This window comes from Chenopodium album, chromosome 14 (assembly GCF_948465745.1).
Source record: "Chenopodium album chromosome 14, dcCheAlbu1.1, whole genome shotgun sequence".
Classification (NCBI taxonomy): Eukaryota; Viridiplantae; Streptophyta; class Magnoliopsida; order Caryophyllales; family Amaranthaceae; genus Chenopodium; species Chenopodium album.
Genome location: NC_137847.1, coordinates 7,709,668 through 7,736,070, shown reverse-complemented (window position 1 = coordinate 7,736,070; position 26,403 = coordinate 7,709,668). Strand labels below are relative to the sequence as shown.

Here is a 26,403-nt window from a genome sequence, read left to right as displayed (position 1 = left end):
GGTACCCCTCAACAAAATGGTCGGGTAGAGCGTAAACACCAACATATATTAAATGTAGGAAAAGCATTAATGTTTCAAGGCAATTTGCCGATTGATTTGTGGGGAGAGTGTATTCTTGGGGCGGTTTATGTTATTAATCGCACTCCTTCTATCTTACTTGATAAGAAAACTCCATATGAAATGCTTTATGGCAAACAACCTGATTTTGATACATTGCGTGTTTTTGGGTGTCTTTGCTTTGCTCATAACCAAAAAGCTAAGGGTGACAAATTTGCTCCTAGGAGTAGAAAATGTGTGTTTGTGGGTTACCCTCATGGCAAAAAGGGTTGGAAGGTGTATGATTTGGACACCGGTGATATTTTTGTTTCCCGTGATGTTAAATTCCATGAGAATAAATTCCCATTTGAGAAAGATGGTGATTCGGTTTCTTCTACTGTGGGTGCCGAGAGTGTGCCTAATGACTATGTTGGTGTTGATCACGACTTTCTTGATGATTTGGAATATGTATTAGAGGTTGGTGAAGGTTCTCTTGTGCCTGAAAACTCTTCACAACCCCGTGCTACTGATCCTACCCCCCACGGGTCACCTGAGGCTGTTGTCCATGACCACGGCAGTCCCGTGGTGTCCCCTGCCCCTACTGCTACCTCCTCGGCCACTGGTATGGGAAGCCTTGATGTGGTTGTTCCGGACCCCTCTTCTACTTCTCCTATTGCGTTGGACCGTGCTCAACGTCCAAGGCAACCCCCGGGTGGCACCAGGATTATGTCGTACACACTATATCTCTACCTAGTCCATCTATCTCGCAATATTCATCGCCTACTCCATGCTCCTCAGGTACTCCTTACCCCTAGCACATTTTGTGAATTGTGATAAATTTTCTGTGCAACACCGTGTTTTTATTGAAGATGTTGATACGATAGTTGAGCCTCGTAATTTCAAGGAGGCAATACAAGATGAGGGGTGGAAAGCGGCTATGCAAACAGAAATTGATGCATTAGAAAAAAAATGGCACATGGGTAATGGAAAAATTGCCTCCGGGTAAGAAAGCTCTTGGTTGTCGATGGGTTTAAAAGGTCAAACTTAATTCTGATGGCACACTCGAGAGATTGAAGGCTCGTCTTGTTATCTTTGGTAATCATCAGGTTGAGGGTATTGATTACAATGAGACTTTAGCTCCCGTTGCTAAAATGGTCAATGTTCGTGCTTTTCTTGCTGTCGCTGCTGCAAAGAATTGGGAATTGCATCAGATGGATGTCCACAATGCATTTCTTCATGGCGATCTTGATGAGGAAGTTTAAATGAAGCTTCCCCCTGGGTTTCATGGCTCTCAACCTGGTATGGTGTGTCGTCTTTTGAAGTCGTTGTATGGTCTTCGACAAGCACCTCGTTGTCGGTATTATAAATTGGCCGCCTCTTTGTAAAGGTACGGATTTGTGCAATCGTACTCTGACTATTCTCTTTTTACTCTACAATCTGGGTCTATACAACTTAGTGTTCTGGTGTATGTTGATGATTTGATAATTTCTGGTAATGATTCTTCTGCGATTTTAACATTCAAGTCATACTTGAGTGACGATTTTCATATGAAAGATTTGGGTGTTTTGAAGTACTTTCTTGGTGTTGAGGTTTCTCGTAGTCCGGAAGGCATATTTTTATGTCAACGAAAATATACACTTGATATTATTGCAGAGTCTGGTTTGCTAGGTGCTCGTCCGGCAGGTACTCCTATTGAGCAGAATCATACTCTGGCGAAATCAGAGTCCTCTTTCTTTTCTGATCCAGAGCAGTATCGACGACTTGTTGGTCGTCTGATTTATTTGTCTTTTACTAGACCGGATTTGGCAAAAGCGGTGCATATTTTGTCTCAATTTATGCAACACCCGCGACAGGACCATTGGGAAGCGGCTCTTCGTACAGTGCGGTACTTGAAGGGATGTTCGGGTTAGGGAATCATTTTGAGTTCAGATTGTGATTTACATATTACAGGTTGGTGTGATTCAGATTGGGCAGGTTGTCCCTTGTCACGTTGTTCTATATCTGGCTGGTTGGTGTTTCTTAGTGCTTCTCCTATATCTTGGAAGACTAAGAAACAGGACATTGTGGCCAAGTCTTCTTCAGAGGCCGAATTCCGCTTAATGTCTAAAACTACTGATGAGTTGAAATGGTTAAAGGCCCTTCTTCTGAGTTTGGGTGTCTCGCATCCCCGTGCTATGAGTTTGTTTTTTGATAATCAATCTGCTTTGTATATTGCGAAGAATCCGATTTTCCATGAGCGTACCAAGCACATTGAGGTGGATTGTTCTTATCTTCGTGATGCGATTCAGGATGGTATCATTAGTCCGTCTTATGTGAAGACAACGGACCAATTAGCGTATATTTTCACCAAGGCTTTGAGTAAAATTCAATTCATGTATTACTTGGCAAGTTGGGCATTTGTGATTTGCATGCTCCAACTTGGGGGGGGGGGTGTTAGGGCCTATTATTGTGTATAGTGTATATTTATCGGGCCTATCTCATGAGCCCTAATCTATTTGCTAGGTTGTATATATATGCTTGCTATACTCTAATGAAAACCACGGAAAATTATTTCGTGACATCCATGAAAGTTGAAAAACAAGGGTCAAGGTGTAGCTGCGTCACACCAGATTGTAGCTTCCGAGTTCTTGGAATTTGATGATGAAGATGATGATGATATGATGGTTTAAACCCAACCGTTTAATTTCCTTCTTCACTTGATTTCCTTGTTGGAATTTAGTGGCCTAATGTAGTGTTAGTGGGTAGTAGTTTGCAAATTAGGGATTATCTAAGGTTGTTGCCAGTCAACAGTGGGTGTTACTAATTTCAAACCTTTTAGGCCCTGTTCTTTTGAGCTTCTGGGCAGAGCGGAGCAGAGCACATTTTAGCAGAATAGAGCAAAACAGATTTCATTATTATTATTATTATTATTATTATTATTATTATTATTATTACTCAAAACCATACAAAGTTATACAACCTATAGAAAATTAGTGGGAAGCCGAGATACAATCTGGGCCCCCACTCCTCTAGCTATAGAAAAGCCGATCCTAGTAAAGATATGAGCTGCAGCACGCGCCCCAATATCCTGAGTCTTCAAGAACTTCTGGATTCGCTAAGCAATGCAACAACCTCCTTTACTAACTACCCAAGAGAAGAGAAAGATAAAGGAAGGAGGCCATATCCGATTGCTCGACAACTGGATTCGTACTTGACCCGCTTCCGATTGGCCGCGTGACCACATCAGTCACTACCCGTCCAAGAACAAAGTCAGAAAGCCCAGACTGTGTCAAAGGAGAAGACCCTGTGAAGTCAACACAGACATCGCGACCACGGTCCCATGAATAAAGTAACACATTTGCAGGTCTGAGAGCCCCGTCGTTCCCTCCAAATAACCCAATGTCCACCTCCTTTCTAACTGAAATCCCTAATCGATAACAAACATCAACAAGGGTATCCCGAACAACATTATGCCGATGTTTGATGCCCACAATACCAGCACAAGACACCGCGTGATCACCGTAAATATCGATCCCCAGTAAAAACTCTTGAACGAGCAGAGCACGAGGTCGTGATAGAGAACAATGGAACACCCAACCGGTAGCACAACACACAGCGATAAATCTTGGCGTTCATCATCTGACCCATCCCCGAAATAGGGACCGCCCTAAGCCAAGCAGAGGTGTGATTTCCATAATGCTGATTGCCGAGGAGTAAAAGAAAAAGCAGAGTCTGCTAAAGCGGTAACCTTTGTGAAATATATATCTGCCAATTTCTTCATGAGTTTAGGGGCAGCAACCTCACTAGGATTACTCAAAATGTCAGACTCCACTGTTCCATTAAACAGACCCAGCGCATCCTCAAAGGCTCTTCCAAGACCAACAACACCAGCATGCCGTAGAAGTTGTGTCTGCAACCCAACAGACTGCAACCGAGAAGTAAGAAAAGCATAGTGACGAACATCACCTGTGGAATAAAAACCAAGCCCTCCAAATGCAAATGGTAAGGTGGTAAGCCTCCATTGCCAGTCACCAAACCCAGGCCCCGAAGCAGTAACAATACGCTCCAAGGAAAATCGAAGAGCCCCATCGAAAGTGCATTGAGCTGCCTCAAAAGTACTAGGAGGACAAGTACGTAATGCAAAGTAGAGTTTAGAAACTCCGGTACAGGCCCTAAGTAACAACAGCTCACACTGAGGATCATCCAGCATAGCGACCTTATCCATAAGGGCAATGGTCTTGGTCACTCTCTGCATCACAAGCTCACCACTAAAACCAGAATCGGAACTAGCGGGACCACCAAGCAATTTAACACCACGCAAAGGTCGAGCAATATTAGGTGGAAAGACACCCTCACGTCTGCTTCGAGGATCTTCTGTAGGCCAAAAAACTTCAGTCTTTTCCACGTTAAGACGTAACCCAGAACGAGGCCTTTCCTCCATAATCAACTGTAAAACCTTCCCCACCACCAACGTGTCACCAATAATAGTGCCGTCATCCAAATACCAAGCCTGAAGACATACATCAAAAGTCTCTCTGATTTTACACACCGGGGGTTGTAAAACCAAAGCAAAAAGCAAAGGACCAAGGGGATCACCCTGCTGCACCCCTTGAGATGACCATAAGGTTTGGTCCCCATAATATAATCTGGCTGGATTAGAATAGCAGAATTCAACCCATCGCGAAATGCCTGGACAACGGCGACGTACTTCATATTATTATTATTATTATTATCACATTATTATTATAATTATAATTAAACATTATCATTAAATATTAAATATTTTTATTATAATAATTATTATTATTAATAATTAGTATTATCTTTAAACATTAAATTTTATTATAAAAAATCAATAATAATAATAATAAATATTATTAATAATATGTATTATTATTACTATTATTATCATTATTATTATTATTAAATATTAATTATTATTATTAATATTATAATTATTAAATATTAATTATTATTATTAATATTATAATTATCAAATATTAATTATTATTATTAATAATATTATAATTATTAAATATTAAATATTTATTATTATTATTATAATTCAATATTAATTATTATTATAATAATTGAATATTATTTATATATTGTTATTAAAAATTAATTTTTAGTAATATTATTATTATTAAATATCAATTATTTATTATTATTAAATATTAATTTTTAATTATAATATTATTATTATTAATATTAATTAATTTTTATTATTAAATATTATTTATTTATTATTATTATTATTAAATATTAATTATTAATATAATAATTCAATATTAAGTATTATTTTTAAGTACAGCAGAACATATTTCAGCAGAGCAGCTCTAAAGACCAGGGCCTTAGTCAATAATAATGGAGTTTGCAAAGAGAGGAGAGAGATAGAACAGAGTGAGGAGAGAGATAATGGAGGAACTCCAAATTTTTCTGGAAAAAAAGGGGAAGGGAGGGGTTTATTAAAATTCATGTGCAAGGCACGTGGGCAGGGTCAACACCGGAATTTTGGGTCAATGCCGGAAAATAGACTTCTGTGGCCTTTTGACAACAAATTTTTGAAATTGGGTGGTTCTAGACAACAAATTTTTTTTCGGGTGATTTTTGACAAAAGAATTGAAGTGTTTTTAATGGGTAGTTTTTGACAACTTAGAATAAATAAATAAACACGCAGGAGTTTTTTCTTTCTTGGTTTATCTATAAGAATATTTTGAACTTTTTGTAATAATAATTATTATTATCCCGTCAAAAAAAATTAATATTATTTTATTATTATTTTAGATTGTACTGTGATTTTTTCCTCAAGAAAAAAAAAAAAGATTGTAATGTGATATGATTTTAATTAAGGAGTGAACAAGTGTAGTTATATATAAGTGAATACTAGTGTTGTAATTTACTGATATTACCTTGACCCGAGTTTAATTTAAACATTCACCACTAGGTTAGCCTCATGTAATTTACTAGTTTAATATTAGTCATGTACGTTTGTAATTATCTCATAATAAATATTACTGTAATTTGGTGGTACGAGCAGTTAGCATAGTTTGATTGAATAATATTTTGGGGAATGATATATAAAATGGGATCAATTCGGCCTCGTCAACATTATTACTTGTATTTTGTTTGAATTATTTTGTGTGTAATAAGATTAGATAATTTGAAACAAAAGATACATAATAATTAAACATACATGATATGTTAATATAACAAGGAAAAAAATTGATCACAAGATCACTTATTTGAAAGAAAATACGTTATACTATTATTACCATTGCTCATAATTAAAGCCAAGATGGTTTATTTATGTAGCAACAAAAAGAGCATCATATTAATTGAAACCTGAGAAAGTAGATAGTATAGGAATTACTTTCAAGTCATTCTTCCTCCTCGATATTATGCCAAAGGTCTCCTCCATATCCAATTCTTGAGGTCCATTAGGTAATTTCCAATCAAAATGGTAAAGCAACATGGCTAGCACGAGCTCGATTGTGGCTATACCTAGTCCCATTCCCGGGCAAATCCTTCTTCCCGAGCCAAATGGAATTAGCTCAAAATGCATTCCCTTGAAATCTATTGACGACTCTTCAAATCTTTCAGGATTAAATTTTTCAGGGTTTGTCCAATATTTTGGACTTCTTCCAATAGCCCATGCATTAATGAAAATTCGAGTTTTTGAAGGTATTTCATAACCATCGATTTCACATCTTTCTATGGACTCTCTTGGAACCGAGAGAGGGAAAGGAGGATGAAGCCTTAAAGTCTCTTTGATTACAAGCTTCAAGTACTCTAGCTTGTCTAGACTTTCCTCATTTATTAATGTCTCGGTTCCTTTGAATATGTGTCTCACCTCATCTTGTACCTTTTTCATTACACTAGGGTTCTTTATCAATTCAGAGATTGCCCACTCGAGTACTGTTGAAGATGTTTCGCTCCCAGCACCAAATAACTCCTACATGCATGCATAGTTTTATAACAGTAATTAATCATAATATATGCAAAAAAAAGTAATAGAGAATTTTTTGATAAATGTATATATGTAGAGAAAGAAGAATCACAAATATTAATTAAAATTCCAATCAATAATTGATGTAAGAGTGCAATCAATAAATTAAGTTGATGAACTTACAAAAACTATAGCCTTAATGTTGTTGGTAGTGAGAGAAAAATCGGTGTTAAGACGTACGTTGTCCTTGTGAAATTTTAGAAGAGCACCAATCACATCTTCGTCTTCAATACCTTGTTTTTTGTTAGACATATGCTCTTCAATTATAGGATCCATTAAATTGTCAATTCTCTTGACTATCCCTTGAAGTTGCCCTTTTAGTCCACTAATGGTACTTATGAATCTCAATGATGGATATAGGTCTCCAAATGAAAATCCCGAGGTAATAGCTGTCATGTCTCCTACAAGTTTTTTAAACGCATCTCCATCTTTGCCTTTCTTGTTCATTCCTAATCTGGTGTTACACAACTTATGAGAAATCAACACATATATAAATTGAAATATCTACTGAACATTTAATTTTACATGTAACGGAAAAAAAGATAAAACAATCAAACTAATATGAATAGAAGGACAACTAATTTAAAACTCGTTAGATCATTTGACTAAAAAATAATTCAAAAGCCAAAAATATAATGGCCCTGTTTGGTAGTTAGCTTATTGAGGGTACATTAGCTTATTTGACTAACTTTAGCTGATTGACTAGTCAAACAAGCTAATACAAGTGTTTGGTACTAAGCTTATTGAAAGAGCTTATTCCACTAAATAAGCTCTGTTTGAAAAAGCTCATTTTAGGAGCTTTTTCAATTAGCTTATTCATTAATTATTGTGAAATTACACTTATAACATCATTTAATTTAAAATCCTATCTAAACTACCTACCCCACAATTAGCTTATTGGTCATTTCACATACTCAATCACCTTTAAGCTATCAGCTATTTACGAAACACTTTTATATAATCAGTTAATACAATAAGTTAGTCAAATCAGTTAATAAAATCAACTAGTCAAAATCAGCTAACTCAATCAGTTTCAGCTTTCAGCTTTCAGCTGTCTCCCAAACAGGACCAATAGTTCAAAAAAGGGACAAAAAAAAAAAAAAGTCATTTACCAAACATATATTAAAAATATCTACCTTAAAGTGATGTCAAACAAGAGGGAAAAAATCAAGCTACTAAGGTTAACGACCGAGCCATCTTGAGAAGCTAAAGACTTGACAAACTCGACAGTCTCCTCCTCTCTTATAGGCCGAAACACCTGAACACGGCGGTTAGTAAGGAGTTCGAGCATGGCGATCTTACGAACTTGGCGCCAGTAGTCTCCGTAGGGACTAAGAGCGATGTCAGTAGAGTTATAGAACGCTACTTCTGCCAACAACATTGTTGGCCTATTACAAAGCAAAGCATCATGAGTTTTCATCACTTGTTTCGCCATCTCCGCTGAGGAAATGATTACCGTAGGAACTTCCCCTAGGCGGAGGTGCATGATAGGGCCGTGCACACTTGCTAGCTCGGCGAGGCGGCGGTGGGGAAGGGTGGTTTTGGATGCAATTTGATGGAGGTTGCCTATGAAAGGTAATTTTGGAGGCCCTGGTGGTAGATTTTTTTGTGTTTTAGTAAAAAAGTGAAGTATGAAGTATGAAAAGATGAAGAATGTTGATACTACCCAAAGTGCCTCCATTTTGAGCTCTTAATTAACTTAATTGTTTTGAGTGTTATTATTGTATGATTTTTATGAATTAGTGGCAATAGTATATATAATGGATGTAAGTTTTGACTTTTCGTTGTATAAGAACATAGAATAGTCTTCACTAGCTAGAGTATTTTGCTTAATTATACGCAAATTAAATATTTCACTTTAATTGACTAAATTTAGATAGTGATATATATGTTAGTTTGGGAATTAACTTAAGCAACTAATAAAGTTTCTTTAGGAGGATTTTTCTGTGTGGCTCGGTCAGGGGAACTTGATTTAGTCCCGACCGAATAACCCATGACCGAATAATTTCTTGAGTATCCTCAAGTAACCCCTAACTGAGTAATCTTTAACCGAACCCCTCAAGTAACATCTGATCGAGTAACTAGAATAACCCCTGATCGAGCGAGTAACTCCAGCCACACAGTGTGATCAACAACATATAAAAATTTGTGTAGAGTTATGCGTGATTGTCTTAAAGCCCAATTATTTAGACTTCATCACTAACCCTAATTTATTTATTTATTTTTACTTCTTTAGCTTTTGAAACAAGACTAACCCTAAGTTGAAAAGGGTTACCCTAAGGCGGACAATGGATCAAATTCGACAACTACGTACAAATTTTGGATTAGTGAATGTAGTATATATACGCAATCTCTAGTGGGATCAAGTCAGTAGGGCTTATCTTCTAGATATCGGGCCAAATCATAGATTATCAACATTTAATTTTATTGTTTAGTTTATTGATGTGCTAAGCTCATGCCAAAAAAAAAAAAAAAAAAAAAAAAAAAAAAAAAAAAAAAAAACCAACTCATCAACAAAAAAGAGACGTTTTATGTTAAACTATCTTTTTGGCCCGTTCAATGCACGGGTTGTTACTTGGGTTACTTATATTCATATGTAGGTATGCTTTTATACAAAGTAATTGTTTCATTTCTAAAACTTAAAAGAAAAAGAGTGACGGTAGAACTATGAAAGAACATGAAGAAATTTAGTTAGATATATATACATGAAGAAGTGGGATATCCGGATATGAAATGACATATTAGTTTAAAGTATATTTAAAGTCTAGGAGATGAAAAGACAATTTTTATAATAATTCATATGTTCATGTAATGTGTATTAATTAATTGAACATTATTTTATTATGGTGGAAATAAAGCACTTTATTTTCTTACTTGAATTTGCAAGTTGTAAAATAAATACTTAAATATAAAATATTAAGGGAGGTGACATGTGGGCATATGGGGGTGATGAGTGACTTGTGAATTGTGATGTCATGTGTCATATGAAAAATAGATAGTTTCTGTTTTTAAATATAGAAGTATAGATATAGATATGGGAGATAGACTATTAGCAGTAGCCAGTAAGTTAATGTCTTAACGACGACCATCTTTTTTCAGTTTTTTCTATAAAAAACAATGGCCAAGTTTTATACTATATTTTCATGAGTGAGGTAATTTAATTTTTTTTTTTTTCAAACTATAGAAAGTATATAACAGACAAGGCAAAATTAATAGTCTAACTTTGACATCAAAAATCCAAATCGTCAAAGATATAAGTAGTAAATAGTGTACAATTAGTAAAAATATGAAGAAATAATACTCCGTAATGGATCTTTTATTGAAATGATTATAAATCAAAATTATTAGTCAAAATTCTTGACTTGGAAATAAATCTTGACTTGGAAGTTGGAATGCATACATTCATTGAGCCATAATAAATGTTTTTTTTTTGGGAAATTATCATTGATACACCTCAAGTTCCGACTTTTATCAATGGTACCATTACTATGTTTTTAATTATCAACGGTACATTCATGGTTTGGGCTTCTTAACTACCGTGATTAATATGTTAAAAAAAAGTTAATAAAGTTGGGTATTTCCTTACCTCCCTCCTCCCTACTTCATTTGCTTGGGGAGTTGGGTATTTCCTTACCTCCCTCCTAGATACTTTCAAGCATTGACTAGCTTAATTTGTGAAAGATGTCGAGTCTGTAGTGTCATTCATCTTACCTAAAAAAAACCAATATCGTACTCCCTATTATATGCAGTATATTTTTTGTATTACCTCCGTTACAGGTTATGTGCAACAATTTGACATAAAGCAGATAGGGAAAATGTCTAATTGTTGCATATAATTTGTAACGGAGGTAGTATGAAAGTCCCACAAAGTCTACAACCATCTTTTAACATTTGAATGTTTCATTTTACTTTTTAAGTAATGGTGAAGTTTATTTGAAAAGTTTGGCATTGTTTTGGAGTCTTTATTAAGACATAATCCATAATCTATGACTATGACAATTGGTGTAGAGTGTAGACGATGTGTTAATCTATACTTAGTATTTAAAAACTATAACCAAGAAACTAAGAAAGACACATGTCCTCATCCATTCTATTACACTTCTCTAACCATAGTGCCACATGTCATCTTACACTATTAATTTTTTTATACCATTTTTTTTAATTCTTTCATTAAACTTATACTTAATCTTTCATACACACTTTATCTCTTCATCTTCATCTCTCCCCTTTAATTCAACCTTTTTCTATTCTCTCTTTAATTTTAGCCCTTCCACCTTCTATTTAAGCCTTTTTTCGAATAAAGTTCCATAATTCTTATTTCTTTAATCATGTTTCCGATTACATATTATACCCTATAATGACTTACTGATATTTCTTCACTTATCTCTCAATACAATTTTATATGAATAACCCGTGCATTGCACGGGTCAGAAGGCTAGTTCAATTCAATTTAAGACACCTGAAACTGAAAGGAGCCGAGGGAAGTGTCAAGGACTTTAGAATACAAATGGATGGATTTTAAAATCTCTAACTACACTTGTAGGGCCGCAGCTGCTTAGAAGTTAACGTCAACCCATTACAAATGGGCTTTTTTTTTTTTTTTTTTTTTTGAAGAAGGTTTTCTAGCAAATTGGAATAGTGGGAATGCACATGATAATAATTACTCCCTTTTTTATAAATTGTAATTTTTTTTTTTAATAAATAATTGTGTTTTACAAAAAAATAATTTCAGTTCAATTAAAGTAATTTCAGTTTAGTGAAACAAGTTTAATTTAGTAAAAATAATTTCAGTTTAGTAAATTTAATGAAGAAACGTAACAGAAAATTAATAAATATAATTTCAGTTTAGTAAATTGATTCTAGTTCAGTAAAAGTAATTTGTGTTTAACAAAAAGGATTTCAATTCAATAAAAATAATTTGAGTTCAACAAAAATAATAAGGTAAAGTAATTACAGCATAACATTAGAAATTGGGAGTATCGTGCTAGTATTGTCAATACACTATACTTTTTATTTCATTAATATCTTTACCTACATCGTACAAAAATATCTTTAACATAGTTCTCCAATAAATACAATAGTATATAATAATTTGGAATTATATTTTGAGACAAATCTAATTAAATTTCGGTTGTTTATTTTTTCATAACACAACCATAAAAATAAAAAAACAAAAAAAAAAGTTCAAGAGAGTATAAGGGAATAATACAATATTATTTTCAATGTTTTATTTTACTTAAGCTAGACAAAGTTTAGTACAAATTAAAAATAAGAAATAAGTGTACACAACTACACACAAATGCTAAATTATGAACAATGGAGATTTAAACTGGATCTATAAAAGTACATCACTCATGCCCAAATCTTACATCAATTCAAGCCCAATTTTTACTAAAAATAATAGTTTTAAATATATGCATTAAATTTACTGAACAATTAATTTTTATTTGATGTATTTCAAAGTTGTATAATAAAAATATTTGCCACATAGGATTAATAATTTTAAAATGATACAATAGAATTATGCCACATAAGATTAATTTTTAGAGCATCACATAGAAAAATGTTATATTTTAGACAATAAAAAAAGAATTGCAATTTATTTTAGATCAAAATTTTTATATTAATTATAAAAATAAAATCAGCATGTTTTTTGTGTGGTTGACCATATCATGGCCGGCTGAGACACACCCAAACATTGACTGAGTAAACCCTGATCATTCGAGTAACCCCTGGTCTATTGAGTAACCCTTGACCAACCAAGTATCTCCTGGCCAAGTAATCCCAACCACTTAGTGTGACCAACTACTTATGAAATTTTGTGAAATAAAATACTATCTATTTATATTACGAATTTTATCTAAAAATATGAGAAACAAAGTTAATAATTCATTTTATAATAAAAAAAATCCAAGTAGTAAGTAAGCAATGTCACAAAGTTTATAAGATAAATGTATATTAGTAAAATATATTATTTGAAATATACAAACAATCCGTGTATCACACGGGCTTCATCTAATTTGCTTTCTAAACAAAATTAAAACACAATGTCTCCCAATATAACTTGTTCAACACATGAAAAATCAAATTTCAATAAAAGAAAAAATCATGCTTACACAAGGTTAATAAGGGCAAGGGATTGGAATTACATGCAATTCATTTTTCCTCCGCATTGTGATGCCAAAAGATGCATCCATATCTAAATTTTTAGGTAGTTTCCAATCAAAATGGTAGAGTAACATTGCTAATGGTAGCTCAACATTAGCTATACCAAGTGCCATGCCCGGGCACTTTCTTCTCCCTGCACCAAATGGAAGTAACTCGAAATCATCTACTTTGTAATCCGATGAACAATTGTCAAATCTTTCAGGATTAAATCTTTCAGGCTCCGACCAAGATTTAGGATCTCTTCCTATAGCCCATGCATTGATAACTACTCGAGATTTGATAGGTATGTCATAAGATTGGATTTGGCATCTTTCGACGGATTCTCTAGGAACCAAGAGAGGAAGTGGGGGATGGAGGCGTAAGGTTTCTTTGATCACTTGTTTCAAATATGTTAGCTTGTGTAACTTCGTCTCATTAACTACAACTTCCCCTTGATATACTCGTCGTACCTCAGCTTGTGCCTTCTCCATTGCTTTTGGGTTTTTAAGCAATTCAGACATTGCCCATTCCATTGCCGTTGATGATGTCTCACTACCGGCACCAAAAAGCTCCTACACAATATAAGCACAAGCAAATTGGAAATTTTGCCATACTATTATTCACATACGACGTATGTTTAGAAATTAATGTCAAATATATACTTGTACAATCTAAGGTGTTGTTTCATTATTTTATGTTCAAATAAGCAAAACAATAAAAGTTATATACGTTAATTAGTTGGTATGTAACTATGTAAATCTCTACATTTCAAGTAAAAGGTTAGGCCATTACGAGTTAATAAAACCCTTAGCATGAGCTACAGGAGAGTAAAACAATAACATGGAATTTCGGCAACTTACCAATACAACCGCCTTAATGTTATCTGTACTCAAGCATAAGTTGTGCGAATTTGCGACATTATCCTTGTGAAAGTTGAGCAAAACATCCACCAAGTCCTCCTCTACTTTACCCTGATCTCTCTTCTTAGACTTGTGTTCATCAATTATAGGATCAAGTATTTTATTTGATTCTTGAACAAGCTCCTTGAGTTTCTTCTTCATCCCACTGATCGAATGAAGAAAATCGAGCGACGGGTAGAGGTCTACTATGGAGAAACCTGAGGCAATCTTTGTAACAGCTACGGCTAGAGCTTGAAATTCCTCTTGCTCTTTACCTTTCTTATTGAAGGCTATCCTGATTTATTGGACCATAAATTCATTAAAATTTTGAATTACTTTTACACATTATAATTCTGTTAGTGATTGATTGAACTAAGCTGAACTGAACTTATTAATTAGTGATTTTTAACTACGGATTAGTGATCTTTGATTATTTATTGATTATTTATTACAATACATATGTGTATATACAAATGTACATATTAAAATATTTACGAAAAATATACTATATAATTATAAAATTTATGGAAAATATATTAACAACTTGAGACCTCTAAACATTTTAAACACATATACTATTTAATTTAAAAATAAAATAGTATTATGACAAAAGAACACAAAACACTTACATGTATCTAACCCATTTAAACAAATTTTTTTTAAAAAAAATATTTAAAAAAAAAAGAAAAAGAAAAAAACACGAAAAGCTAACAGAGGCAACGGCCCAACAGTCCAACACCCTAACCCAGTCTCTTTAATGTTTTAATTAATACATGTATCTAACTAGTATCTAACCCCAAATTATTATTATTATTATTATTATTATTTATTGATTATTATTATTATTATTTATTACTTATTGATTATTATTATTATTGTTAATATTATTATTATTATTATTATTATTATTATTATTATTATTATTATTATTATTATTATTATTATTATTGTTGTTGTCGTCGTCGTCGTCGTAATAAGAGTTTAAAAGAATGAAATTTGGTTTTATATCATTAGCAATATCATTAGACATAAATTAAGAGCTGAACTGAGCTGAACTGAATTGAATTTCAACGGAAGAGAACAGACCCTAAGTATGAACAAGTTCTTAAAATTACGTCTAGCACTGTACTCTCTCTATCTCAAATTATTTTGTTTATTTAACTTTTTATAGTCTTTAAACCAAAATGAAATCAAAACAATATAGAAGTGTTTAAACCATTGTTGAGATAGTGAAAATAAAAAATGATGAAGTGATAAATAACAAATTAATAATATAAAAAAGAGGATGCCCCAATTTCTCATGGTGAGAAACAAATTTTGTTTCTCACATGACATTTTCGTAAATAAACCAACAACTTTATTCAACTTTATTCAATTGTGGAGCCCACAATAATAAAAAAGTTGTTGATTTATTTATGAAAATGCTATTATGAGAAACAAATTTGTTTCTCACTATGAGAAACAAATTTGTTTCTCACTATGAGAAACAAATTTGTTTCTCACTATGAGAAACATAGAATTTCCCTTTAAAAAATCAAAATGATTTTTATTTCAACATAATGACCTTATTTTATTATAGTGACTTTTTTTTTTTTAATTCATAAAACAATCATAGTTTCTCTAATATTGTTAATTTTTTAATACATGTGAACACAGATCTTATACTTGTAATCAACATGTAACAATATTATATCTTAGTCGGTTAGGCGGTGCCTCAGTCATATGAAAGATAATGAGTTTTGGAATTGTGGTTTAAGTCAAAAAAATTCCTACTTCGAGAATCAGGATTTGCTAAATTTGTGTTCTTATTAATTGGCTCTCCCTTGGCGGTAGAATAGTAACATCGCTACCTTGTATTCTTAAAGTTTAGAGATTAAATCTTATGATACTCATTTGATAATGAATATAAAAGATTTAATTTTAAAGTTATCGATAGATATACAAATTAATTTTTACATGTATGTCATATATTTTTACCATCTAAATTAGCTAAATCGCACACAAAATCGAATAAAGTGAAAAGCCAAAGTTAAAATTCAAAAGTAAACGCAATTTACCTTGATGTAATATCAAAACTAAGGCCAAAGAGTTTCTTGCTTAGATTAACCACAGACCCTGCCTCCGCCCTTAGCAACTCTACAAACTCCGCAACCTCCTCCTCCCTAATAACCCGAAACGACTCAACCCGTTTCATCGTAAACAGCTCGAGCACCGAGATCTTCCGCACCTGCCGCCAATACTCACCGTACGGGGCCAATCCAATATCCGACGAATCATAAAAAATCTCTTTTCCAACCATAAGAGTTGGCCTACTACAAAACACCGCATCATGAGTCTTCATAACCTCCCTCGCCGTGTCAGCCGATGACACGACTACGGTAGGGACTTCCCCTAGCCGGAGGTGCATGATAGGCCCATACACCGTCGCCAGCTCAGCGAGGCGACGGTGTGGGAGGGTGTTACCCCATGCTAGTTGGTGTAAGTTGCCAATCAAGGGTAACTTTGTTGGTCCTGGTGGTAAATTGTTTTGTGTTTGTTTTTTCAAAAGATTAAATAATATAATTAGAAAAATTATGAAAAGTGCTAAGCATAACCAAGAAATCTCCATGATTGAGCTTAACATTACTTGATTGATAATTTGATATATATGTAATGGATTGTATGAATATGCAATCATTATATTTTAATATCAATCTTGTTATTCTACTTTTAGTTTTGATGAATTTTTAATTTATATCATTGTTTTTTGGGTCGGTGGTAACTCCAATGCATTTTTCATTTTGGGTTATCTACCATATTTGACAACGGTGTTTGTTTATTTGTTAGATAAATATTGTATTTTTCGTGTGGTGGGGTTGTATTTTATTAAAGCCATGAAATGCTTACGGAGTTGGTAACTATGTACGTGTCTCAAAATTGGAGGTGTGCATCTGTTGACTTGTCATGTGAGATTTTTTTTTAATTTGTCTTAATAAGTACTATTATAGGGACTGTTCTAATTTACTTTACTGAACTGAATTAAACTGAGGTGAACTAAACTGAAATGAACTGAATAAAACTGAACTGAAATAAATTGTTTATGAAAGAAGGAAATTAAATTAGGAACTGAATTGAACTGAACTGAACTAAAATTAAGCTGAGGATAACAGACTTATAATATACAACTTTTATAATTTTTACTTATAGAGAATTAAAATTATTGATTGCTAAACTTTTGCATTGACAAGCGTGATAATAGAACCAGGTCAAGTAAAAAAGAACAGAGGAAGTAGTAGAATAAGCAATCAAAGAAATTAATTGAAATAATTTTACCATCGATAACAAATAGTGTTGTTAAATTTTTACAGTTTAAATATTTAAGCGTAATTTGTCAGTTTATCTTTTCTAATCACTTCCTTAAAATCGTGTCAAGAAATTGTAGCCTAATTTGTCAGTTTATCTTTTCGAATCACTTCCTTAGAATCCTGTCAAGAATTTGTGTTGCAATGCATGGAGGGATTGGGGAGAGTATTATCTCCCCCTCAATCCAAAATTAAACAACTGACGTCCCAAGGCCCTTTCCAAATTTAAAGATGAAAGTTATTCTGTGGAATGTTCGGGGTGTAAATAAAAATGATTTTCTTCCTACTGCTTGGCAAATTGTTACTAATCATAAGCCAACTATCTTCATCTTTTTGGAAACAAAAAATGATGATATACGTGCTCGTCAAGTCATGCTCCAATTAGGGTTTCATAACTTGGCAATTCAACCTACTGCTAGGCGAGGATGAATATGGTTATTTTGGAAAAACATTGTTGATTCCCTCTTATTCATATGAACTGCATAGATTTCATGCCTTATTTCATTTTAAGAACGGAGCCCCGAAAGCACTCATTATCGGGATGCCTGCACCGAGCAATCCTTTTAAAAGGCACAATTATTGGAAGGAAATGGATGAGGATGTTCCCCCTTCTTCTACTCCTAGGTTAATGTTGGGAGATTTGAACGAATTCACCTCTCAATCTGAGAAATCTAGAGGTCATAGCTTCTGCCCTTCTCAATGTCGTGATTTGAACAATTTCATGGACAAAGCGGGGTTAGTCAATCTTGCCTTCAATGGCAATCCTTTCACTTGGAATAATGCTAAGGAGAACATTGATCATATTCGTGAAAGGTTGGATCATGCGCTTGGTAATGCTAAGTGGCTGGAATCTTTCCCCAACACAAAGGTAATCCATCTTCAGAGAACTCATTCTGATCATTCTCCAATTTTAGTTTGCTTAAATAATTCTTTTGTTGATGGCAATTTTCCCTTTAGATGTAAAGCTTGGCTTGAACACCCTAATTTAAAAAATTTCTTTATTTCTAATTTGGAAAAACCGGAATGATAATTTTTTACTAGGTGAGCAAATATTTTTAGGTAATATTAAAAATTGGAATTCGAATGTGTTTGGTAATCTGCAAAAAAGAAAAAAGAATTTGTTGGCAAGAATTGATGGCATCCAAATCTCTTTGGATTATCATAATTCCTCTTTTCTTGTTAATTTGGAAAAAGAGCTTTTAAAGGATCTTCATGATATTTTTAAAAAGGAAAAAATAATTTGGGCTCAAAAGGCTAGAATTAATTGGAGGAATTTTGGAGATTTATATACTAAATATTTCCATGTTGTAGCTTGTATTAAAAAATCTTGTGGAAAAATTGTCTGTTTAAAAGATAAGCAAGATAATTGGGTTATGGATCGATCTTTGTTAAAAGATATGACCACAACTCACTTTCAAGATTTATTTACATCTACCATTCCCAGCTCTTTTATCCAGCCTCATTTTAGTCCTTCTCCTAAAATTGATGCTACCGATGCTTCCCAGCTTGCTACCATTCCGTCATTAGAGGAAGTTAGAAAGTGTTTATTTAGTATGTGTAGACATCCATTTGTGTCTCCCCAAAACCAAACCCGGTGATGAGTACCTTTCGCGTCGAATCATAATCGAATGAAGTGAAAGTGTGGAAAGTCTAGTGTTGCGGATAGTTTTAATTTCTTTTCTTTTCTCTCTGTTTTTGAAAACTTATTTTAAGAAAACAGCCAATCCAATTTGGTTGGTCCATGATATGGGTCCAATAGTAGTGTAGTTGTATGGGGCTTGCAAAGACCTTTCCAACGATATATTATAAGCCCAATTCCGATGAATATTGAGGAAGTTATGGCCAATTTACTAAACTGGGCCCGGTTTGAGCCTTATATGCGGCCCAATGATCTAGAGGAGGGCCTAATATGATTTATCATTCCTAATGCAATTAGGAATGGTTTTAGTCTTCTAGATTCTTCTAGAAGGTTCTTTTCATTCCTAATTCAATTAGCATTGAAAATTGACTTTTGTTGACTTTTCAGAGTTTTAATTAAAATCAAATAGCCTTTTTGAGGAAAATATACGATTTTATCCTCCAGTACGGCAAACTTATCTGATTTTCGAAAACGCGTTAAAAACAGGCATTGGCGCCTGACTCCAGGCATTGGCGCTTGGAACCAGGCCTGGCGCCAGCCATTGACGCCTGGCGTTAGTGTTGGTGCCTGGCGCTAGTTAGCCAGGGTTGGCGCCAGCTCTGTTTTTCGTGCGCCAGACTCTGTTTTGTTTATTTTATCTTTTGGCTGATTTTCTCTATAAATAACGTCGTAAAAACTCCGTTTTCATTCACCAATTCTTATCAACAATCAGTTTTAATTAACATTCACCTACAATCAGTTTTCATTCAGTTAATTCTCTCATTCTTTTCTCATTCATCAATTCTTTCTCTCTCTCTTTCTAAACCTTGCTTTTACATACAAAATTCCGCATTCGCAAGATCTAGAAACACCTAGCCATATTCGAAGTTGTCTTCTCCCTAGACGTGAAAGGTTTAATTTCTGAGGGTTTGGTCTCAAATCTCTATTTCAATTATTTTATTTAATTGTTTTATTATTTTCCTTGAAATTACTAACGTGTGTATTTTGTTATTAGAAAGAGGTGCGAGGCATCAAAGTAAGTAATTTAATGGTTTTAATTGATGTTATGATGTAGAAATCATGTTTACATTGTTATTATGATATTCCTGGTATCATGTATAGGATAACTTTAATATTAAATATGATTGTCACGATGCCTTTTATTCTTTTCCTAATATTTATGATTTTTAGTATCATGTTAGGGTTAAAGATTTGATTTTTATTGCTTAGTGACATGCTAGGGTTTGTTATTAATCTTGTTAGTATCATGCCTAGGATCTTGTTATTATTATTATGCTTTAATATTAACATGAACATGATTATGATTATAATTGTTATAATTTATGATGATTATGAATATTATTATTATTATTCTGATGATGATTTTTTTGATATTATTATTACTATTTTAATTATTATTCATGATTATTATTGTGATATTTATTATTATGTTGCTTGATATTTATTGTTATTGCTTGATCACGCCTTTTATGCATGTTTAAAGGGAATTTGGTACTTGTAATCACGCTTAATAAGATAATTAATAATCTTGTTTAGGGTTAGTTTGATTATAATTCAAGTGATCGCCAATAATATTTTTATTTGTGCATTAATATTCAACCAACATAGATAAACAGGTTTAGGGTTAATCCTGTTGATTGCATGTTAATTAAGAAGCGCACATGAATACGATCAGAATAAAGTAGAGGCCTATTATTAGGGCAGGTTCAATCTCTTTTAGGTTAGATTTGTACCATCATCCCCGAACCCTTATTTGGTTCTAGACCTTATTGAGTTGACGATCTCTTGGATCGTTAAGGGGTGTAACCTTCACCTCGTGAACGGTTTACAAGTTCCTAAATTTTGTTGGCGACTCTTTTGCTCTATCTTCTCCCCTTTTGGATGCCACCGTACTTTAGTGTATGATCACAGTGGGGTTCAAGCTAGGGGTTTAACGCTTGAAATTATTCTCTACAGTATGCAACCTATGAATTGCTCTGGCCCTGATGGCATTCAACCTAGGTTTTTTCAGTTTTTATTGGGATGATTTAGGGGATATTCTTCATAAATTTTGTGTAGAATATTTCATGTCAGGAGCCCTTCCTTCACAAATAAGTTCATCCTTCATATCCCTCATTCCCAAAAAAGCTCAACCAGATTACATTAGTGGTTTTAGGCCAATTGGTCTTTGCAATTCAATATATAAATTAATTACAAAGGTTATATCTGCTGGAATTCGCCCTCTCCTTTCTTCTCTCATCAATCCATTACAATCAAGTTTCATTCAAGGAAGAGAAATAGAGAACAATATCATTGTGATTAAAGAAGTTTCCCATCTTATTAAAAAGGCTAAGAAAGGAAAACAAATCATGGCTTTAAAGCTTGATTTAGCTAAAGGTTATGATAATTAAGAATGGAGTTTCATCGATGTCACTCTGATGGATTTTGGATTTCCTTATAGATTGGTTGATCTCATTATGGCTTGCATTACCACTCCTAAATTTCTGTCTTGTGGAATGGTCAAATAACAAATGAATTTTCTCCTTCTTGGGGTATAAGGCAAGGGGATCCAATTTCTTCTTACATATTTGTTCTTTGTTTAGAAAGATTATCTTTGATGATTGGACATGCTGTTCAATCAAAAAATTGAAAGCCTCTCAAAATTTCTAGAAATATTTCCCTCTCACATCTCTTTTTATGCCAATGATGTATTCCTTTGGTCATGCTTCTACTTTCAATCTAGAGAATATCATGAGCATAATGAATCAGTTTGGCAGTCTTTCGGGTTTAAAAGTCAATATGGTCAAGTCTTTCATTATTTTCCCTCCCTCCATAGCCTACGAAGTCAAACATTAGATATCATGTTCTTTCCCCCTCAAAATTTCTACCAGTTTTGGCATATATCTTGGAGTTGAAATAAGGCTAAACAAACTGAAAATCTTTCACTATTTTGACCTTCTCCAAAAATCCCTTGATAGAATTAAAGGATGGAAAGAAAAGCTTATCAATATAGCTAGAAGAAAAACCTTAATCAAATAAGTCCTTAATTCCTATCCAATTTATGCTATGCAAACCAACATGCATCCTATTTCCACGATTCATTCTCTTGAGAAAAATTATAGGAAATTTTTATGGAATAAAGTGGATAGATCAAGGTACATGCCTCGGACTAGTTGTTGCTCCACTGTGACTAAACCTATGGCTCTTGGAGGTTTGAGTATTAGGAGATTAAGAGAGTGAAACTTAGCTTTCATGGCTAAATTGGGGTGGACTATGCTTACTGATCATTCTAAGCTTTGGGTTAAAATCTTTAATGAAATATATCTTCATCGTTTTTCTCTTCTAGACTGTGAACCAAAAGTTTTCCATTCACTAATTTTGAGAGACCTATGGGAGAAATCTTTTAGCTTCGGGTATGATTATTGGAATAGGAAATGGTGAATAAACCTCCCTTTGGTATCACCGTTGGATTAGTACCAAACCCCTTTATCACTATCTAAACGGTGATGTTCCTCCTTATAAAGCTCATTGGGCAGTGTCAAATATTATTAGGAATAAAGCTTGGTTTCTTGATAATATTAAGCACCTCTTACCTAATAAAATCCTCAAGTTCATTCTCTCTACTCCTATCTCTACAAACTCAAATTTGGAGGATTTTATAAGGTGGGCTCCCTCTAAAAATGGAAATTTCACAATCAAATTAGCCTATCATCTTCAATGCTCCCACTCTCAAGTCATAGACCCCCCTTAACTTCTTAGAATACTAACTGGAAAAATATTTGGAAAATCAAAACTCCTCATAAATACAATATGCTTCTTTGGCATTGTGCTCATTCTTTTCTTCCAGTTGTTGCCTCCCTTATTTCCCTTATTCCTGCCATCTCTTCTACTTAGCTTGCTGCAGATGTAATTTGTTTGAAGAAACTCAAATATATCTCTTCAGATATTGTTTTTCCTCCTCTATCTTGTGGAATTTTATCTTCTAAAGGCATCCCATTCCTAAAAATTTCGATTATATTTCCTTCAAAAATTTGGATTGGGATGCTTGGATATCTTTTAATTTAGCTCAATCTGAGAAGTGGAAGATGATCTTTTCCACTTGTATTTCGCATATCTAGAGAGATCGAAATGTTGCTGTTTTGAGCTAAAAATGTTCCGTTCTATGCATTCTTTCAACAAATTCTTTGTTGATTATCAAACCTTTGCTCATATACTGCAGGGAAAAGGAAAATTGGCAGAGAAATATTCGACAAGCTCCTGCTAGAATCCACCAAGGTAGGGTTTCATGAAGTTAAATACTGACGGGGCCTAGAAACATTCTGAACTTGCTACTGGTGGTGGAGTAATTAGAAGGAGCAATGGAAATTGGTTTTTTGGATTTTTAAGCAGGTATAATGTTGTCACTCCTCTTGCAGCTGAATTATTTGCTCTGCGTGAAGGTCTTAACATTGCTATAGAATTCAGAGTTAAGAAGATAAAACTGGAAACTGGCTTGGGAAGCTTTTCAACTTTGTGGATCATGTTCTCCATCATGAATTGTATGCTGTAATCAATGATGTTGCAGAAATCTTGAGGACCAATGGCAACATTCTCATTCGTCATGTCCCTAAAGAAAGAAATACTTTGGCTCATATCCTTGTTGCCTATGGTTTAAAGATGCACCTTGGGCACAAGGATCATTTCCTGGTTCCTCCCTTTGCTAAGCATATCTATGATGCTGATTTGGGAGCCTCTTCTTCATCTAGATAGTCCTTTTTCAAGCTGTGTTTCGTCGGTGTGGATGTCCTCTTTTGCTGTTGTTGTTATTTATCTAGTTATTTTGTTCTGCATCACCCCTATATATTTCTAATTCTGTTTGTATTACAATCATGCTCTTAGGATGTTATATAGTTCCTATCCTTATGATGGTGCAACTTTTCGAAATTGTACTAGTTCTCATTACCAGGACGTACTCCTTTCCAGCTTAGTATTTTGGACTCAAGTAGTTTGGGCTGGAAGGATATTGGCTTTTGTTGTAATATATACTTTAAGGCTATAATGCTAATAATATAAGTTCTTCGTTCTGTGTTAAAAAATATAAGAAATAGAGAAAATACTAGGCGATCGGTTGGTGTTTTAAAAAATGGTCAAGGTAGTTAGAAAAGTGGTCAAGGTAATTAGGTGAAGAGGTGTTTGGGGTATAGAGTAAATCCTTAGGGGGGTGGGGGGGATTAAAATAGAGGGAAATAGGTAATATAAGGGGTGAGTGGTCAAGGTAATAATTGAATTTGCTTATCAAACGATAATAAAGGGATTCAATTATTACTTTGATCCATTTTCTAACTACCTTGACCACCAAGTAGTGGCGCAAGCTGTTGTTAGTGATGAGGCATAAGAGGGTGGGTTTGTTCATATCAATTAACTGTTGTAGGAAAGCTATAGAAGACATAAGGGTCTGTTCTGATTTACTGAAGTAAGCTGAACGCTGAACTGAGCTGTGTTGAATTGTTTATGAGAGAAGGAAATTAGGAACTGAAATGAACTGAATTGAATTGAACTAAAATTAAGCTGAAGAGAACAAGCTCTAAGATGGTAAGTAGAGGTGAAACATTTGTACCGAGAAGGGAATCGTGCACACACAACTGATTGGTTAGCTAACCAATGAGTGTCCTAGAACAAGCGAGTAGAGTTGTTTTGATTTCTTGACCTTAGGGTTTGGTCGTATTTTATATGATGATGTAGTAGGAGTAGCGTTTCCCCGTTCTACCCCAGTTAATTTCTCTTTTGTTTTTTTTGTTTTTTTTTTTCCGAGGATTGCCCCTTGTATGCACCAAAAAATTAAAAATAAAGAGATTCATGGTAGTTCATTGCCTTTCACTGTGTTGAATACCCCCAACCAAACGGGCTCTAAATATTTACTGATATGTTTGTTGGAAAATTAAGCAAAAATAAAAATGAATCTATGTCATTGTTGTCTTGTTGCCTTCTTACAATGTACCGAGTTTTTTTTTTTTTTGGTAAATAAAGAATTTTATTACCAAAAGTAAAGTGTTACTACCCATAAGAGTAGGAACTACAAGAAATGAAAGCTCGGTACATGCCCTTTGGGCCAAAGAAGCAACAAAACCAAAGCCCGAAGGCAAAACAAAAACAACAGCTACGGAACCTCTAACTACCAAAGAAGAGGAAACCGAAGCTACAACCAAAAGGGGTAGAAACCCATACATCCAAGGATAACAAAAAGGTGTGAGTAATAAAGCATCAACTTAGCTTGAAAGCATACACCATCAACCAGCATCTTCATAAAAAGCAGCTTGATAACAACCCCACAGCCAGCCCGCCAGGACAGAACAACAACATGCATGCAGTACAAACCAAAACAAAAGATCGCAGCCATGAACCATCATCCAGCAGCACAAACATAAGGAGGCTCAAGCAATACAGAGAAGCATAAGATGCCACAACAAAGGTAAAGCAACATTACCATAACAGAGGAGGCATAAGAAGGAGACCTGGTAGAAGCAGCAAGCAAGGAAGTAATAGGAACACCACCCACCATACAATCCAGGTTATCAACTAGCACCTCATGCTAGGGAACAACACTAAAAATAGGGCCTCAACCCACTACACACCAGGCAAGCTAGAATAACCAAGATTCACCCATGACAACCAACCTCCACCACACCAAAACAATAACAAAGCAAACACCATCCACCAGCATCAGCATAAAAACAACTTGATACCAACCCTGTAGGCATCCTGCCAGGACAAAACTATAGCATACATGCAGTACAAACCAGAACAAAGGATTGTAGCCATGAATTATCAGCCAGCAACACAAACACAAGGAGGCTCAAGTACAACAGAATAGCAAAAGATGCGTAGATAGAGATAGAACAACAACCACCACAGCAGGAGAGGCAGAGAAGGAGCCCGGACAAAGCAGAACACAAGGTAGAGAGAGGGATACTGCCCACCATACAATCCAAGCCATCAACTAGCACCTCATGCTAGGAAATAGCACTAAAAATGGGGCCTCACCCACCAAACACCAGGCAGGCTAAAATGACCAAGACTCAACCATGACAACCAACCTCCACCAAATAAAACAAAGAAACATCTTCCACCTGCATCACCATAAAATCCGCTTGATAACAACCCCGTAAACAGCCTGCCAGGACAGAACAATAGCATACATGCAATATAGACCAGGACAAAGGAGCGTAGCCATGAACCATCAACCAGCAAAACAATCACAAGGAGGCTCAAGCAAAGCATGAAGCATAGGATGTCGAGACAGAAAATAGAGCATCAACTATCACAATGGAAGAGGCATGAAAAGGAGTCCAGGCAGAAGCAAGAAACAAGGTAGCAATAGGAAAACCACCCATCATA

General features: G+C 34.4%; 1 protein-coding gene and 1 pseudogene across 1 annotated transcript; both read right to left on the bottom strand.

Annotated features, from left to right (window-relative positions):
- Positions 1-6,349: 6,349 nt before the first annotated feature.
- On the bottom strand, positions 6,350-8,705 carry LOC145577699 (ibogamine 10-hydroxylase pseudogene; annotated as a pseudogene).
- Positions 8,706-13,038: 4,333 nt separating this feature from the next.
- LOC145578793 (desmethyl-deoxy-podophyllotoxin synthase-like) lies at positions 13,039-16,831 on the bottom strand. Its single transcript, XM_081636095.1, has 3 exons — positions 16,128-16,831; positions 14,032-14,365; positions 13,039-13,743 (listed from the first exon to the last, which is right to left on the bottom strand). The coding sequence occupies exons 1-3, from the start codon at positions 16,745-16,747 to the stop codon at positions 13,147-13,149; spliced, it is 1,551 nt and encodes a 516-aa protein (XP_081492221.1). The 5' UTR covers positions 16,748-16,831; the 3' UTR covers positions 13,039-13,146.
- Between the last annotated feature and the right edge of the window lie 9,572 nt (positions 16,832-26,403).